The following is a 17,353-nucleotide window of genomic DNA, read 5'->3' as shown; positions in this document are numbered from 1 at the left end:
CGGGGCCCTTCCGAGGCGGGGCGGCGGGGGGGGGGGGGGAACGGGACGGGGGAAAAGGGGGGCCGTGCTCGGGCGCGGAGGCCGCGGACCACGAGGAGGTGCCGCGCTGGGCCGGGGAGGGATCGCGGTCGCCGGCGCGGGGAAGGCGGTTGAGCCGCGCAACACCCCGCGCCTTCAGGAGGGCGCTGGCTGAAGCTCCTCGGGCGCGCCCGCGGCTCCCCCTCACGCCGAGCCCGGGCCCGCGGCGGTGGGCGAGGCCGGTGCCCAGGTGGCCGGGGGAGCGCGGCGGGCGCAGCTGGCGCGGCGCGATGGCCCCCAGCGCCGAGACGCCCTAATTGGCGGCGGCGGAGCCGGCAGCGGGGGGGGGCAGGGCCGGCCCCCAGCGGCCGCCTGCTGCCGGGGCGAAACGGCGCGTCTGTGCGGGGGGAGGCGGGAGGGGCGGCGGGCGGGGCGTGGGGCGCGGTGGTCTGATCGCGAACGGCTCCGTAGACGGGGGGAGGGAGCCGCCTGCCAGCGGGGTAGGCTGGCGTGAGAGACAAAAGCCCGGCTCCGGCGAGCCGGGGGCTCGGCCTCGCCGCTGCCGGGAGGGCTCTTTTGTTGCCGTTTCCTCACCGGAGCTGGTGCGTTTCCCGCCGCCCCCCGCCCGGTCACAGCGCTGGTCGCGGCCGGGGCGAGGACCGCGAACGAGCGGCCCCTCGGCTCCCTGCCCCGTCCTCCACCAGTTGATCAAAGTTCGGCTGGGCCCAGGCGAGGAGCGAGCGGCCCGCCGCCCCGCCAGCCGGGGCTCCCTCCTTCCCTCCGCGGCAGCGCTATCCCGTCCCGGCTCCCTCCCGCGGCACGAAAGCCTGTGTGTAGCGAAGTAGGAGGGAGTGGGCGCCTCCCTCCACCTCCCTCTCCTCCCCGCGGCTGGGGCTCTGGATAGGAGGAGCCGGAGGAAGAGGAAGATGACGAGCGGGCGCAATTAGCCTAACAAGGCACGGGTGGCGGAGGCGGCGGCGGCGGCCCCGCGCCGAGGACTGACACATCTGCTCTCTCTCTCCTCCTCCAGCCATGAAGGCAGAAGCCGGGGAGCGCAGCTGAAGCCCAGGGCCGTCCCGGCGCTCCTCCCGATGGCAGCTGCGTGAAGGGGCCGAGCCCCCCTCCCCCGGCGGCGGGGCTGGCCTCGTCGCGTCGGGTGTGCGCGAGTGGCTCTGGCGCTGGTTCCCCCCTCCCCTCCCTTCCCTTCCCCGATGTGGGCTCCAGAGGATTCGCTCCTCCTTTGTAACCGGGAATGAAATAATGGCGACCCGGTGGGCAGCGGGGCCACCCGGCGGAGATGGAGACAACGAGCCCCCCCCGGGCGGCGGCAACGGCGCCGGCGGCCAGGTAGGAGCGGCGGGGGCGGGCGGGGCGCGGGCTGCGCGTACGCGGCGGCGGGCAGGGCCGGGCCGGGCGGCCGCCTCCCGCCGCGGGGAACGGCTTGGCTGGAGCGGGCTTAATGGCCGCCCCCTCTCCCTCCCTTCCTCCCTCCCTCTCTCTTCCTGCCCGCCCGCTCCGGAGTTGCAGGGAGTTGGACGCTGGGAGCGGTGCGGGCTCCCCGGCAGCGGGCGGGGAGGCTGCCGCCCCGGCCGAGGGCTGGCCTCGCGGTCGGGGCGTCGCTCCCGGGCCGGGAGGCGGGGGCGCCTCCGCTGCCTCACGGGCCGGGCGGCGGCCGCTCTTCCCGCCCCGCGGGGCGGCCGCCGTCCTCGCCCTCGGGGCGGCGGTTTCCTGGGGTCCCCTCGTAGCCCCCCGGCCCCGCGGTCGGCTCTCGGCCTGTGGCCCCCGCGCTCGGCCTCTCCGCGTCGTCCCGACGCCCGTCTGCCCGTCCCCGAGGGACGGGAGCGCCTCGCTGGGCGGCACTGGGGCTTCGCGTCCCGTGCCCCCCGCCCCGTCGCACTCAAACCCCTCTGCTTTTTAGTAGCAATACGGGCCTGGCCTCTGCCCCCTTGGAGTCAGTACTTGCCACCCTCCTGCCTGTACGCAGCGGCTTCTATTAAACGTATTTGTAGCCATAGCATTTGTTGTTGGAACGGTCCTCTGTGTGTTCAGTTTAGAAACTTAATAGCATGCCCTATGGTGGCACCATTGCATGTGTGGACTCGCAACACAGAGTTTTTAACGCAGATCCGTGTCTTATGCTTCCTTTTGTGCTCCCTATTAATAGTAATAAGTGTCTGTGAAACAGCTGTAACTTCAAATCCAACAAAATATAACAACAGCTTCAGTGGACTTGTTCGAAGATCTGTCTTAAACTTTATTTACAAAGGCAAACTTACTTTTGTATTTCTCAAAGTGGGGGCATGTTGTGCCAAAGACAGAAAACGGACTTAAATCTGTGTAGGGCTGTGGAATGGATGTCCTTTATATAGATGTTCCCCTTTTGTTTGTGGAAATTGAAATATAGTAGAGTGATTTTAAACCTACAGAACTTAAAAAATTAAAGTGTGGATGATTTTTAGTTTGGTTGTGTTGTGTTTTCTGGTGTGGGGTTTTTTTGGATGGTGTTTTTAGTTTACTGCTATCCTCAATTCACCCTTTTGCCTTGGTTTAAAAGTGGCACATGTGGTATTGTAAGATTTTTCCTTACTGCCATCCATCACCTCAATTAAGAGAGTCACAGCCTCTTAAAGCAGGTGGATTAGGTGAGGACAAAATGTGAGTCTTAAGTAAGAAAACAGAAGGTGCTAAGATTTAAGACTTAGTTATAAAGTATGATTCTTAATTTGTATGTAGGTTTAATCATGCGTTATTCTTGTTGATGTCCTTTTTAAAAATGTAACTGAAAACAAGGCCATTTTTGGAGAATGTATCCTTTAATATTGTTCAAATAGTGTGGGAAGAGGGAGGAAACCACATGTTTAAGTGTAAAAATTAAAATCTGCTTTTTAATTCTGTGCTATTGTGACTGCTGGTCTTTTGGCACCAGCACTTGTCATAGTCCACCTGTCCCTACTGTGGTAAGCCCTAACAAGGCCTGTGGCACTTTCGGAGCTCATCATGTTAAAGCTGTCAAATTGAGGACTACTAATAGATATGGAATTGCAAAATGGACCGCTCTGCCTGTTGTTTTGCCTGATACTTACATGTTGCAGTTAAAATGTAACTGCTAGAAAACATGCGCTTACACTGATGATTGCCTTAATCACAGCAGGCCTGACATAATCTTTGCCTGGATGTAGATGGCCCTCATGAATGCCCAATTAAGGTTGCAGTGCTTTCTCAGTTACTTTAGTATACGCATTGCTGCATGGCTTGAAGTTCAACTTATTTTCTTGTAACTTTTTTCAGAGATTGGTGTAAAATAAGAGGGAGTAAGTATTTGTGGCTTGGGATCTGCTATCTCAGTTCAGTTGATGGAACAGTTGCTGTGTACAGTGCTTCATGTGGTATAGGTGAACAAATCTCTTTGAAGACTTACTTGTCTTGAACAGTAAGAGCCGCTTTTCTGCTGAAGAAATCAGAAAACACCTTTAATGAAACACAATTACTATAAAAAAGGAATTTTAAGTTTGCAAAAAAGTTGCTGCAGTTGCAGGGTTTTATAGTGTTCTAATACTGACATGCAAGGTATTAGCAATTTTGGGAAATGATTTATGTTTTGAGGACACTGTATCCCATATGGCGTTTGCATTGTAATGCAGTATTAACTCATCTACATTTAATGTTTAGCTGTAGACCTATATGCGCAGCAGGTTGTCACGAGGAAGACTTTAAGCATAGTGTGTATTCATCATGGGCAAGGGAGTTGCAACAGAAATTGGGATTTTCAGCCCGTTAAAGGTTGTGGAAATGTACAGCTATAATCATCAAGGTTTGGTCAAGAACTGAAAAACTTGTCCCCTGTCTTCAAGATCAGTGGTCAGACAAAGAAAGGGAATGTCTGACTGAGAAGCTCGTGCTTCTGTGTATCTTTGCGTACAGAGGTGGCAGAATTGAGGACGTGTGATTTGATTCCTTTAGGTAATGCATGTGTTGGTTGATAATTGTTTTTTGTTTTGGATGCTTGTCTACTCTGATATTACGTTCCGTTTGGTCACGCCTTGCCACAATTTCTATTTTTTTTTTGCCTCCCCCCCGCCTTTGACACTGTACCTGGTGGTCTTTCTCACTTCAGAGCCCCTTCACTGAAACAATTGTTGAGAACAAAGATTGCGCATTCAGGCTTGCAGGCTCCCGTCTGAACATACAGCGCCTGTTCAAAGGGACAGATCACGTATTCTGGGCTCTTGGGGGAGTTGGCAGCGAGGGCCAGGGACTCTCAGGGCTGTTTGCCATTCTGTTTGAAATCTGACACACATTCGCAAATGGGTGCAAGAATTGCCGAGCTTATGTTCATAAGGACAGATAAATAAGAGCGTGTTCTTTCTGGCCTTTAGATTAATAGGCATATACTATCTCTGTTTCGTCAGGTTTTAGCAGTGTTTTGCTGGAGTGATTAAGCACTGCTGAGGTACGGGCAGTGCTACTTCAGTCACAACATACCATCTACAGGCCTGTCCAGATCTGAGGCTGGAACTGGCTTCTTCGTTAGTGTAGATTTAATCTCCCTTCCTTTGCCTAGAAAGGCACAACAAAAGTGCTTTTTTGCTTTTCTATTGCCAGTATTTTGCATTTACTTTAAAAGAATTGCTGAATCTGTTTGTGGTATAGTTTACTGTCAATCTATTAAAATCAAATTAAAAATGTTTAATGTAGGATGAAAAAAAAAATAACCACAGTGTGTGTGGCTTTAAAAGCCAAATCTTTATTGTGAACAATACTGTTCCCTCAATTTATGAATACTAAAAATGCTTTATCAAATAATTTTAAGTGTTTGACATTTTTCTATTGGAACTCCTTAGAGCACACATACATTTAGGTATTTATTGCCAGTTTCTAATACTTTACTACAAATTTGCATTAAGAGTGTGGGGGTTTGGATGGGTTTGATTTTGTGGGATTTTTGGTGTTGTGTGTTTGGTTTTGTTTTTTTGTGTGTGGTGGGGTTTGTTGTTGTGTGTTTTTTTGTTTTTTTTTTTTTTTTTTTTTTTTTTTTTTGCTTAACAGGTAATTTGTTAGGAGTAGTTAACTGTCTTTAGGGATTCCTGAGAGTTTCTGTATTTGGCAATAATTAGGAATACATTTCCAAATACTTCTATAAAAGAAAAGTCAGAGTTTATTTAGTACTTGCTTTGTAACCACAAATATACAATTTTAGAAAGGGGGAGAAAACCCCACAATATCCACACTCTTATGTCTTATCAGAGAGCACAACTGTGTAAACTGAAAAGAAGCCTGTACTGGCAGGGTCAGGAACCAGAGAAGGGTGATGATGACACTAAAAATAGAAAATGATTGGCATTCTCACTAACAATAATTAATAGATTGTTTACTATTTTAACAATCCAGTTGGGATGACATTGGTAAACTTTGAGTGGTGACTTCCAGCTGTTATGTCTCTCTACTATACAGGCACAAGCACTGAAGGGCTGTATTTTGATCCTGCATTTCAATCTTTACGTAATTATGCCTGTAAACATGTAAACTGTTCTGGAACTCTGTATTGTTGGAGGTCAGTGCTTTTTCTATGCTTGATATTTAGAGGCCAGAAGGTTTAACCATAATGTTAAAAATCAGAATTAGAGAAATGCATTTGTAAGGTTTTATATGTCAAATAATACACAATACCAAAACTAGTCGTTAGAAGTGTATATTACTTATGGTGATAGAGAATTCTGGGCAAATCTTGCATCAAGGCAGAATAAATTCAATATAAATACCAGCGTTACCAGGAGTTGTGGTTGCAACTATTCAAAAAGCTTGAGTCAAGTCCTGTTTAACCACACAAGCATAACACTGACTTCTGCTCTCATTTTTGTGTCGGAGTAAGCCTAAGATAATTCGACAGAATATGGACCTCTTCCATGGGGAAATGTTATGTATTTGATAAGCGACAATATAAAGCAGCAAATGGTTCCTTCAAGAAAAGGAAGGGATCTGCTTTCAAATGTAGCTGCATCTGTTGGTTTCTAAAGTGACTTTTTGCTTCCCAAAAATACACCTTTGTCTGAAACAAAATTTTTTGCAAGAGAAACCTGATAGACTGAAGAATATCTTGAACTGTGTTGGTACAAAATAATTGCATTTATTGCATGCAGTATATGCATTATAGGATTGAATATTTTGTTTAACAGGTTTAACAAACATCAAAGCACTGAGTTGACTTTTTTCCTTGTATAAGCTATTTGTAATGGTTTCTATTATTAAAATGTGAACACAAAATATCTGCTGCTTCACATGTCTTATTTCTTGTCTGCTATATTTACTTGCATACACAAAAAATAAGCGAGATGAGTTGGGAAAGAGAAGGTATTTCATCTTATGCACTGTATGCGTTTGTGATCTTGTCCCTCTTGAATGTATGAAAGTGTCTTCCTCTAGGTGGATGACCAAGTGGTAGCTCAGCAGAACAGTATGGGCTCTGAAAAGAGTAAAAGCTGGTCTCTTTTTTTTTTTTTTTTAAATTTTGTGAATATGTACATATGTTGCTGTGTAGCTGATGATTAGAATATGAACGTGTGCAACCTGTGAGTCTTATTAAAAGAAAAACTTTCTGTGTCTCTTTCTAAGGAAGTGTATGTAGCAGTATTAGGAATATATACTGATGCTTTGTAGCTGGTGTTTTTTTCTCTGATAACAACTGGGAAAAAAATGAAGGTTTTCTAGCATTCAGAGGTTGTGTGTTATTCTTCCTTGCAGTTGTTTGTATATTAAGTTGCATAGGATAGGAAGCAGATACAAAAAATTAGGAAATGATGTTAAATGAAAACAGATTTATTTCCTGTTGTTAACAGGGGTCATTGTTGTTAAAAAGCATGAGTTAGCCCTAGTATAAATGGTGAGGCTTCTAAATTGGTGTTGAAACAGTCTGAATTGACAGTATTCCAGAAGTCAGTCTGATGAGCTGCTAGGTATAACTCCATGGTTATAGAAGGCATCAGAGTCTATGATCTCATCAAATCCTTGAATTTAGGGCCTTGCTACAGAGGAAGTGCTTGTCTGCCTACCATAATAGATAATATATGTATATATGCTAAATAATATGTTGTGCCAAGCATAGTAGATAAACAGTGGATGAGAATTATGCTGTCTGCTCAGATTGGTGGATGAGTGGGGATGATGAGGTCACGCTCTGCCTATTTATTGTACAGAATGTGGATTAATGCAAATAATGTGCATTTCTCCTGTTGAAACCTTTCTCATGTCTTGTAATTTTTAATATTTTTGCAAAGACACTTGTGTGGTATTTTTTTCCCCATCACCTGGTAGCAGGTACATGCAGTAGAAGTGTAAGTGCAGCTGATGGGTGGGAACAGCAACATCAAACAGGCTTTGACTGTGTTCGTATCAGAGCCTCAACTCAACACATCTTGTAAACCTGAAAGCGCCTAATCTTACAGTAGCAAGGTGGGATGAACTGTTTTATGTATACAGTTCTTAAAATACGTAAAGATTATTTAATGGGAAGGCTTCCTCTGTTGTGTCTTTCTTTTTTTGTTCCTTTTTTTTTAAACTAGGGTGAAATGCTTTTTTCCTTTACTCCAGTTACAAGGGAACTCTAGCTGCTCCCTGAATTGTTGTTTACTGTCTTCTGTTAGTAATGGTGAAACAGTTTTCTGAATTTACTGTTTTATCATTGCTGTTAGATTTGAAGAGAAATCTTCTGTGGAGATGATACTAGAGTTTAGATCTTGGATCACTTGGTAATAGGAAAGTAAAAATTAGGTACAGCTGTATGCTTTGTTCTCTGAATCTCTGTATTGGGGGGCTAGAACTACCGCATCTTTCTGAATTGGCGTACCCTTTTGTTGTTTTGATGTCATTAGTGAATTGTGTTCAGAAGGAAGTGTTGCGGCTTTAAATTTTGTGTTCTTGATTTTTGTATTGAAAACTTGTAGTTCAGAAAGTATTTGAGTGAAGCATTGGGAGCTGTTGTTGCTGCTCTCTGAACAGCATGGTGTTTGAGAGAGCCTGATACAAATCATGTTAGTATATATTTGGCGCAATGTATGAGAGGTTCTGTGTGGGCATTCTGGAAAAATACAAACAGCTGTTTAGATTTTGACTCTGGCTTGCAACCATGAGCATATACACCTTTGGGAATGTAGGTAGTAGGCTTATTTTTGTTCTAAATTTCTTTATTTCCATTTGCTAGCAGCTGCTGCTTTGCTGCGAGTGAATGAGGTGCCTCCTTAGAGGACATGGCTAATTACAGATCGGCTGCCGGTGGAGGGGTGCGCTTCGAGATAGACATTTTCTTTTATGTGTGTGTCATTTGCATAATGTGTTAGGACACACAGTATGGACTGCATTAAGCACTAGCAAATACACTGTAGGGAATAATCTTGCACTGGCATCACTGGGCTGGCTGGATGACATAATCTTCCTTATTTTTAGTTCTGAGGTTTGTGCTTTTTGTTTCGAGGGCCTTGGAGGACAAATCAAATAGAAACCTTTAAATCTTACTGAGGAGAGAGATTTTAAACAGTTCTGAGTTGGTACCAACAACAAGTTTGTACCAACAGTTGCAGTTGGTACAAATCAGTTGAAAAGAGAAACCTGTGCCTGTTTCTGAAGTGATCTTGTATTTTTATTGATAGAAATGGTAGTGCGCCCTCCTACTTATATCTATGTATACTTCTTTGTATACTGTAATGGAGTAGTATTTCTTACTGAAACTTAATTACAAATCACTCTTTTAAAGACTGTGTTTTATTCTCTTATATTTTACTTTTTCATTTAAGCGTATGGGGCTTTTCATGTTAAGAAGTTGATGAGAACGTAAGAGAATGAACACCCCGTAATAAAAAAAATACTGAAACCCAAAGCTGCTTCAACTGCTTTAATGTTGGTGTTGAATATATGGATGTTCTTTACTACAAATATCTGTGTATTTTTTTTTTTTTATTCTAAATGTGAGGGCGGAAAAGGCTAAAATAAAAATATTTTCTTGTGATGCGATTTAACACTTAAGTGACTAGGTGACTTGGGTACTACCTCTTCTGACCATGGGATGAACTGAAAGAGAATATTTAAATTCTCAGAAATCCTTTCCAGATCATTTGGCTTGTGACAGACGGACGCAGTCTATATGGTGATATGTTCATGGCATTGAGGTGAACTTCTCAATTTTGAGAACTAAACCAGAGCTAAATCTGCAACTTAAGTTGCATTTTTATATTGGAAAACTTCACCTGGAGAGACACTGTTCAAAAACTGTGGAGGTACAGTCATATGGATTTCAAAACTTTGAGACGTTTCCAGTTATTTTTGAGGAAAACACAACATTTTAAGTTGTCCAAGGACTGCCATGTTGTGATGGAACATAGAAGTGGTTGATTTCCTAAGAAACTTGACTGATATTTAAATACAATTCTTAATTAAACTTAAAGTCTGTTATAGTTTAGACATGTTTAAACTCATACGTCCTCAGTTTTATAATGTTTAAAAGGGCCAGAGTTCCGTTGGTGCTTGCAGGGGTATGCAAAACTGTCAAAATTTCCTTATGATGCAAGAATCCAGAACTGAAACATTTTGTTGTTGTTTTAGCCAGCAAAAGAAGCAGCAGATCTAGTATGTGCACCTCAAGCAGGTGGCTCTTACTGCCTGTAGGTTCTGACCTGTTTTCGTAAGATAAAGATCTGGTTAGGGTTGTCTCCGAAAGGAACACTACAATTTTCATGTAATAAGCAGTCCCATTGCAGTCCATGCTTTGTTATTGTTGCTGTGCTTTTCTTCTCAGCTCTCCAGTTTTGATGCCACTTTAATAGGGAGCCTGTGAGTCTGGTGAAAAGTATTCCCATGTGTAGCCACAAACATTTCTTACTCATCAATGGTTGTAAAATCTTACTTGTTCCTTCTTGCGTGCATTTCAAAATTTTATTATCCTCAATCACCATGGTAAAAGGTGAGTAAGTAAACTTTGCCCGGAGTAATCAATTTTCATGGCAATTTTACAGGCCTTCTGCTCCATTCTGTGTACTTACACTGTTTTCATATGGGTCTGTTGGAATACAATCTTGCATTTTCTGTTTGCTTTAGTTATTTTTTTAAAAATTTGTTGGAGAAGTTGTTTTGGAGCTGCCTATGAGGTAGAATTTGAACATGATCTCGTTTCTTGTCCTAATGGTTTGTGTACTACTCTTGGGGTATTAAAGTATCCCATCTTGCCAAATTAGCATTAATATGAAAGTTTGAAGAGTGAAACAAGGTTACATGAATAGTCTTCAATGTTTTTTGCAATCTGTGTGCCTGAATCAAATGCTGGAGTAATTCAGTAGCCATAACTAGTTGGGCAAGCTGATGTTCTGATCGTGCTGTCATGGAGGTAATCTTAGAAGCTTGTTAATTGTGTCTCTTTTGTTAGCATTTTAATTTTTTTAAAAATGAGAAGTAATATTACTGCTCTTTCAGACATACTACATACCTGACCAAAATGGTCCTTGTAGCTGAGTTGGTGGAACAAAGGATTTTTCTGTGTGCAAGTGTTAGGAAACATGACGTTGTATAATGGATGCAGGCCAATACTGGTAGCATTTCATAGGCCGTGCCTGTTAGGTGGTGTTTTTCATGACTTCTTTATAGATGGTTTTGAGTAATTTTCTCTCCATTTACACTGTGACTGAGAATATTATTCAGCTGTGTATCTAAATAGGTCTGATAGCTTTCTGGTGTTTTCATGAGTTAAATGGCAATGGAGAGGTAAAGTGCTCATTTTTTTGTCTGTACAGAATTTTTGCTTGCTGATGCTGTTATTCAGGTTAGTGAAGAGGAATTATCTGTGAAGAAATGCAGAAGGACCTTTTGATGTTCAGCAGTAGTTGATAAAAAATAAAATGAAAACTCAGTGTGCATAAATGGCAAGTCATATGTCATATAAAATACTGAGAGGTAATGATTAACTAGGAGCTCATGGGTGAGTTCTTGGAGTTGTGATAGGTAACTCTAAGGATTCAACAGCAGCTTAATGCTCAATGGTGGTCAAAAAAGCAAACTGTCATCTATTTCCTAATAATTTTGAACAGTTAATGTTCTCTGTCATGCCTCAATGTATAAATTCATAGTGCACTTTGGAGCTGGTGTGTCTAGGTCTAGTTCTGTCCCTTCTCCCTTCATTTTTCTTCCTCTCAGTAACAATACAGTAGAGCCAGAAAAGTCTCAGAGAAAGGGCAGCTATGATAATTGACTATATGGAGTTGTTTCAGTACCAGAAACAAGGAAGCTAGGACTTGGCAGTTTGGGAAAGAGGAGACTGTGGAGATGGAGAGGTGATTGTGAGATGTGGTAGCTTTCTCCATCTGTCTTGAATTTCTATGGTTCAGTTTTTTACTGTCTACTCCAAGAACTTAGGGTTGTCAAATGAGCATGGTGCAGTGAGAACAAGCAAAAGGAGATGGCCCTTTGCATAAAAGTTAATTGAGCTTATTACTCTGCACCATAATATTTTGGAAGCTAAAAGTGCGTACGTAAGCTGAAGGATAACTCAGATGCATTTTTGGAAAAGCAATACTTTTACAGTTTAGTTAAATACCCTTGTAGTGGAATGAATTATGGATCTGTGAGCAACTGAAGCTGGGAGGATCTTCTAGTGATGCTTGCTCTTGTGTTCTTTCCTAATTATCTGCAACCACCTGCATTTGGTCACTACTGGAGATGAGTTAGGTGGACCTTTGATCTGACCTACAGGTGTTCTTATATGTTATGATGCTGATTGCATGATAGCTTGTCAGGATTCTTCCTGCTTGCAGGAGGTTCTGTACTAAGCCTGCTGAGACAAGGCAGCTGTCTGTGATCAGCAACAAGAAATGCAGTTTTTCAAATGTTCTGGGCTAGGACCTATTTTTGCTTCTTGAAGGCTCATGCTAGGTATCAAACTTAGTCTTTGTCTTTGCTCACTTTGTAAAAGTTGCTGTTAATTCTTATTGCATCATATGGGTCTAACGTTCTCCAGTTTTGATAAGTGAAAATGAAATGCACAATTACCTGCTTTTTTGTTCACCCCATCTCTTCCTCTGTCCCCCCCTCCCAGTTGAAGGAGAAGGCAAGGTGATCGTGTGGCTTGTATGCAGAACTTAAATATGCTGTTTTTCTCATTTCTTTTCTACTTGTGTGCTATCAGGTAGGTACTTCTTTTGTCTGTTGAACTGTTTTCTGCATTACTTCTTTTAGTGGACTGCATTACATTTCAAGACTTCATTCTTGATTCCAAGTCTTGCAAATACTGCAGCAGCAAACCCAGTAAATCCCTAAGAGCCAGTGGAAAACTCCTTTCTCTTCTGTGGTGAATGATGCTACTGGGTGTTTTGTTTGCTGTAGGATAGTTGGTTGGTTTCCCCTTACTCCTCTTCCACTTCAATTCTGTGGTGCCAGCTTAGGGAAAAGAAATGGTACTTGAGGGCCTACACAGCAAGTTACAGCTTCAAAAGATGCTGTGCTGGGCTGAGTGGTGTGCAGGTAGGGAAAGTACCAGAGGGAGAAGCTCAACCTGGCAAAAAGGAACTTTTCCCCTTCACCAATCCTGAAAATCAATTATCCAGAAGGTTAAAAAAAAAAAAAAGTAAACTTTTACCTAAAAGACTGTGAAATGACGTGGCCACAAAATACTTTTGCTGAGTTGGGGTTTTTGTCTTTTGTGGGTAGGCAGACCAACAGTCCCCACCCCCCAAAACCAGCCCGTGCTACTTTGCACTATTTTTAAAGCTAGGTCTAAAATGTTAAAAGGCATCTGTGGCTAAGATGGTTTCTACTCTTGTAATCAGTGATTCATGACTCTGAGAGGCTAAATTCTCTAAGGTGAGTGAGTAGAGACAGTGGTAATACTAGACAGTTACTCAGCAAGGCGTGTGCAGGGTAAACAGTTCTTACTGGTGAGTTTGTATGTAGAGAATTTTTTCCTCATTTCTCTTAAACTGGGGAGTTATAGAAACTTATGGAAAAAATCTTGCATTCAGTTTAAGACTTGCTTCTTAGTGTGAAAAACAGGCATCACTGAATTCTATCTGGTGTGAGTTTATTTAGGAAAAAGATTCTTCCCGCCAACTCCCTCAGCATGTTAACCTTTATCCATTTAATGGCCAGTTGTCAGTGGCTTAAATTGTGAATGATGCAACATCAGTCAGTGATGTAGGTGTCTGTAGGCTTCCTTGCAGCTCACAATGGGAACCTGAAGTTTGGAAACAAAATTTTGTGTGTGTTATGTTCTGTGTCTGCTGTGAGGGAGGTGAAGCACAAACACTGCAATCATCTCTGTCTCATTTTGGAAGGGTGAATCATAATGTTTTAGTGTGGGGTTCTTTTGTTTATTGTTTTGGGTTTTTTGGGGTTTTTTTTGTGGTGTGTTGGGGTTGGTGTGGTGTGGGGTTTTTTGTGTTTTTTTGGTGGCGTTTTTTTTGTTGCCTTTTTTTTTTTTTTTTAAATTCAAGCCATTAATGCCACCGGATGAGTTGAGGGGAAGGTATTATGTGTGAGATTAAGAACAGGATTTGTGGGAGTGACTTGACCTTAAGTTCAGTTAATACTGTGGTCACTTCCACCACTTAGATAATCTGGCCTGGCAGATTTCTCTTTGCTTCGTAGGACCCAAGATACTGTGAGCTTTTCTTCCTTGGAAGGCTCTTGTAGTCTTCCCTACTTTTGTAAGCAAGAAAGCAGGGATTACAAGAATATGCCCTCAACTGAGTATTACTAGTCTTTTCAACCCATGAGGAACAGTGGTGGTTCTTCCCCTGTATTGTATATCCCATGGTACACTTGTTTTTTGAGGCATTTGGTTTCTTCCTTCTAGAGACTCTTTTCATTTGGGAAAGGAATAGGACTAGTTACATTTTAGACTGACTCATTACAGAAGGATCTTCCAATTAATTCTTACCCCTTAATAAAGCCTTTCTGGGAGAGTTGCACTTTCTTTCACAAGCCTGTTTTTTCACTGTTACCTTATTTTACATATTGCTGTTACAAAGCGGTAGTAGAGGCTTTACTGTTCCATTACGTTATTTTGTACTTTGTGTTCCATCCAGTTCCCAGAAGTTTCATCGTATTTATTGCTTAAAACGATTGCAGTCCAGACTACTGTTTTTTATTCTTAAGTGCAGATTTAGGATAGATTATTTCAGAAATAGGTAAAAAATGTATATGTAGGAAAACATTTTGTGATGGCTTATGTTAATTTTTTTTTATAATTGCAAAAAAAAGTATTCGCAGTCTAATTTAAAATACTGAAATAGGGGAAAAATTACATTCTTCCTACTTCATAAAATAAGCTGTACAAGTCCTTTCAGCAGAGGATTCTCATGGACTTCAGCAGGCTTTGGATCAGCAGTTCTAATAAATGAGTTTTTGAAAAAAGCCTTTCATTCTTGCAAAAACCAGTTGTGCCTATTCTATTATTGTTCTTTAAATAAAGCTGACTGCTTTTTGTATTATGTGCTAGAATATAAGTAAACTTGCATCATGTAGTTTCTGCAAACCTTCTTTTGGAGGAATCAGTGCCAGGTTTAAGTACAGATATCCCAAGCAACTAACGTTTTCTTCAGGTATTAAAGTAAAAAGGCTACAAATACAAGTTCTGTTTCTTTTCATAATGCAGAAATATATATAATATCTAAAACGTGACATGCTGTTATTTATGAAGTCACAAAATGAAGATATGAAGAGTGTTGTAAAAATAACAGCATTTTGAAATTAATTAAACACAGAGTGGAAGTAGATACATTTTTTTCAGGAATGAAAAGTTGATACTTTTCTGTAACTTCTCTATTAGCCAAATTTAGGGGGGGGGGAAGTTTGTCTCTTTAAAGGAAATCTAGGAAGAAGGACTTCTTTTTTGAATGTCTACAACTTGAAAGAATTGTATATACTTCTCCAAAACCAGGGAAATAAGACAGCTTGCTGTAAACATAGTACAGATTGTGAGTTTATAAACTGTAAATTTAATCTAAAAAAAAAAAAAAAAAAAAATTCTTAAGTATCTTTCCGTAGCAAGTCATGGACTGAAATAGGATTATACTTCATCTAGTGTCTCCTTCCAGCATTAACAAAGTCTGCCTGTTTTAACAGAATTATATCTTCCTGCTTTTTTGCAACTTTATGAAAACAAGATTCTAATCTTGGCGACGTAAAGCTTATAGAAGCTTTATAGAATCGAATCATAGAATCATTAAGGTTGGAAAGGACCTCTGAGATCATCAAGTCCAACTGTTAACCTAACTGCCTGGTCCACCTCTAAACCGTGTCCCTAAACACCACATCCACACGTTTTTTGAATACTTCCAGGGACTGTGATTGCACGACTTCCCTGGGCAGTCTGTTCCAATGCCTAACCACTCCCTCTGTCAAGAAATTTTTCTTAATATCTAATCTAAATTTCCCCTGGCACAACTTGAGGCCGTTTCCTCTCGTCCTATCACTTGTTTCTTGGGAGAGGAGACCGACCCCCACCTCGCTACAGCCTCCTTTCAGGTAGTTGTAGAGAGCAATAAGGTCTCCCCTCAGCCTCCTCCAGGCTAAACAACCCCAGTTCCCTCAGCTGCTCCTCACCAGACTTGTGCTCTAGACCTTTCCCCAGCCTCGTTGCCCTTCTCTGGACACGCTCCAGCACCTCGATGTCCTCCTTGTAGTGAGGGGCTCAAAACTGAACACAGTACTCAAGGTCCAGCCTCACCAATGCCAAGTACGGGGGGAAGATCATCTCCTTGCTCCTGCTGGCCACACTATTCCTGATTCAAGCCAGGATGCCATTGGCCCTCTTGGCCACCTGAGCACACTGCTGGCTCGGGTCAAGGTCATAGGTATCTCACCTGGAATAACAGAGTAGATGGTTAAATGTATTGCTTAAGCACTGAACTGGGAAAGTAAGAACATAGTAATGCTCTGTTAAGAAACACTGCCCTTAGGGTTTTTTATTGGAATTGAATATCTGTCCTTCTGCTATGTGATCCTTTTGCAGCTCTTTGTAGTCAGTTGTGATTACTTGAAGCATTTTTTCCTGCCTTCTGTTGGGCTTTGGATAATGAGGTAGATTACAGGGAAAATACACCTTAATAAAGAACATAGTTACAAATTTGGTAAGTAGATTTCTGTATAGCCTGAACTTGAAATAAGAGGTAGTCAGACGACAGTGCCCACAATGGCAAAATACAGGGATCAGCTGATATGTTATAACTAGCTGTGGTACAAAGAAAAGGCTTTTCTGTAGTATTCATAGGATTTCATGCGGAGCCTGGAAGCTGCTGCTATACCTGCTGCAGTTAGTCTTTGGTATTAGACCTTTCTATGACTCAAGACTTTTCTGGCTCTGAGATCAATATCAAGGTGAATTTGTTCTTCTATTTCCTCCTCCCTTCCCTATACATATGTTGTAATTGTAGATCCTGGGATTGCTGAAGCCAGAAGTTTGAGGAAAAGGATGACAGTTGCATGAATAATATAGTTTCAGTAAAATTAGATGAGGGTGGCAGAGAAGGAATGGATACACCTTTATGCTTACCTTTAAAGGTGTGTGTGTGTGTGTTAGCAGAGAGTACTGCCAGACTATATTGGACATGAACAGTTAGGGAATGTTTGGGATTTGAGCTAGAATGTAATACTGTGCCAAAAAACAGTCTGAACCTGATTTGGTTGCAGCTACCATTTGTGTCGCTGCTGCATAATGCATTCTCACCACTGAAAATAAGGCATGGAGTTAAAAACACTTTTCACAGAATCAGTGAATCATTGAGGTTGGAAGGTGCTTCTGGAGATCATTTAGTTCAACCTTCCTGCTCAAAGCAAGGCCAACTGGAGCAGGCTGCCTAGGACTGTTTCCAGGCTGGTTTTGACTCTCAAGGATGGAGACTCTACAGCTCCTCTGGGCAACCTTTTCCAGTGTTTGGTCATGCTTGTAGTAAAAGGTTTTTTTTATGTTTAAATGATACTTCCTGTATTTCAGTTCGTGTCCATTGTGTCTTCTAACTTCATTTTTGGCACCACTAAGAGAGTCTGGCACCTTATTCTTCACCTCTCTCCCTGCCTTCCCCATCAGGTACTTACACACATGGATAAGTTTCTGCCCTGCCCGCCCCCCAGCCTCTCCAGGCTATAACAGTCCCAGCTCTCTCAGCCTTTCCTCGTGTGACACGTGCTCAAGTCCTTTAATCATATTTGTGGCCCCTCACTGGACTTACTTCAGTATGTGCATGCCTGTGCTATATTGGGGACCCAAGAACTGGACACGTGACTCCAGATGTGATCTCACCAGTGCCGAGTAGAAGGGAAGGGTCCCCTCCCTCAACCTGCTGGCTGTACTCTGCTTAATGCAGTC

General features: G+C 42.8%; 1 protein-coding gene across 2 annotated transcripts in view; it reads left to right on the top strand.

The window, feature by feature from the left end:
* The first annotated feature begins 511 nt into the window (after positions 1 to 511).
* ARHGAP21 (Rho GTPase activating protein 21) overlaps positions 512 to 17,353 on the top strand; it is a 124,909-nt gene continuing 108,067 nt past the window's right edge. The window contains exons 1-2 of one of the 2 annotated variants that reach the window (XM_082313205.1): positions 512 to 620; positions 1,049 to 1,365. In XM_082313205.1, the coding sequence (XP_082169331.1) occupies positions 1,279 to 1,365 (87 nt within the window). In that variant the 5' untranslated portion in view covers positions 512 to 620; positions 1,049 to 1,278. Of the gene's footprint in view, positions 621 to 1,003; positions 1,366 to 17,353 lie in introns of those variants that run through there. The other variant, XM_082313204.1, reaches the window with a different exon arrangement.

The sequence above is a fragment of the Platalea leucorodia genome (genome assembly GCF_965183815.1).
Source record: "Platalea leucorodia genome assembly, chromosome: 1".
Classification (NCBI taxonomy): Eukaryota; Metazoa; Chordata; class Aves; order Pelecaniformes; family Threskiornithidae; genus Platalea; species Platalea leucorodia.
Note: the sequence above shows the minus strand (reverse complement) of the source record. Positions and strands in the feature narration are given on the sequence as shown.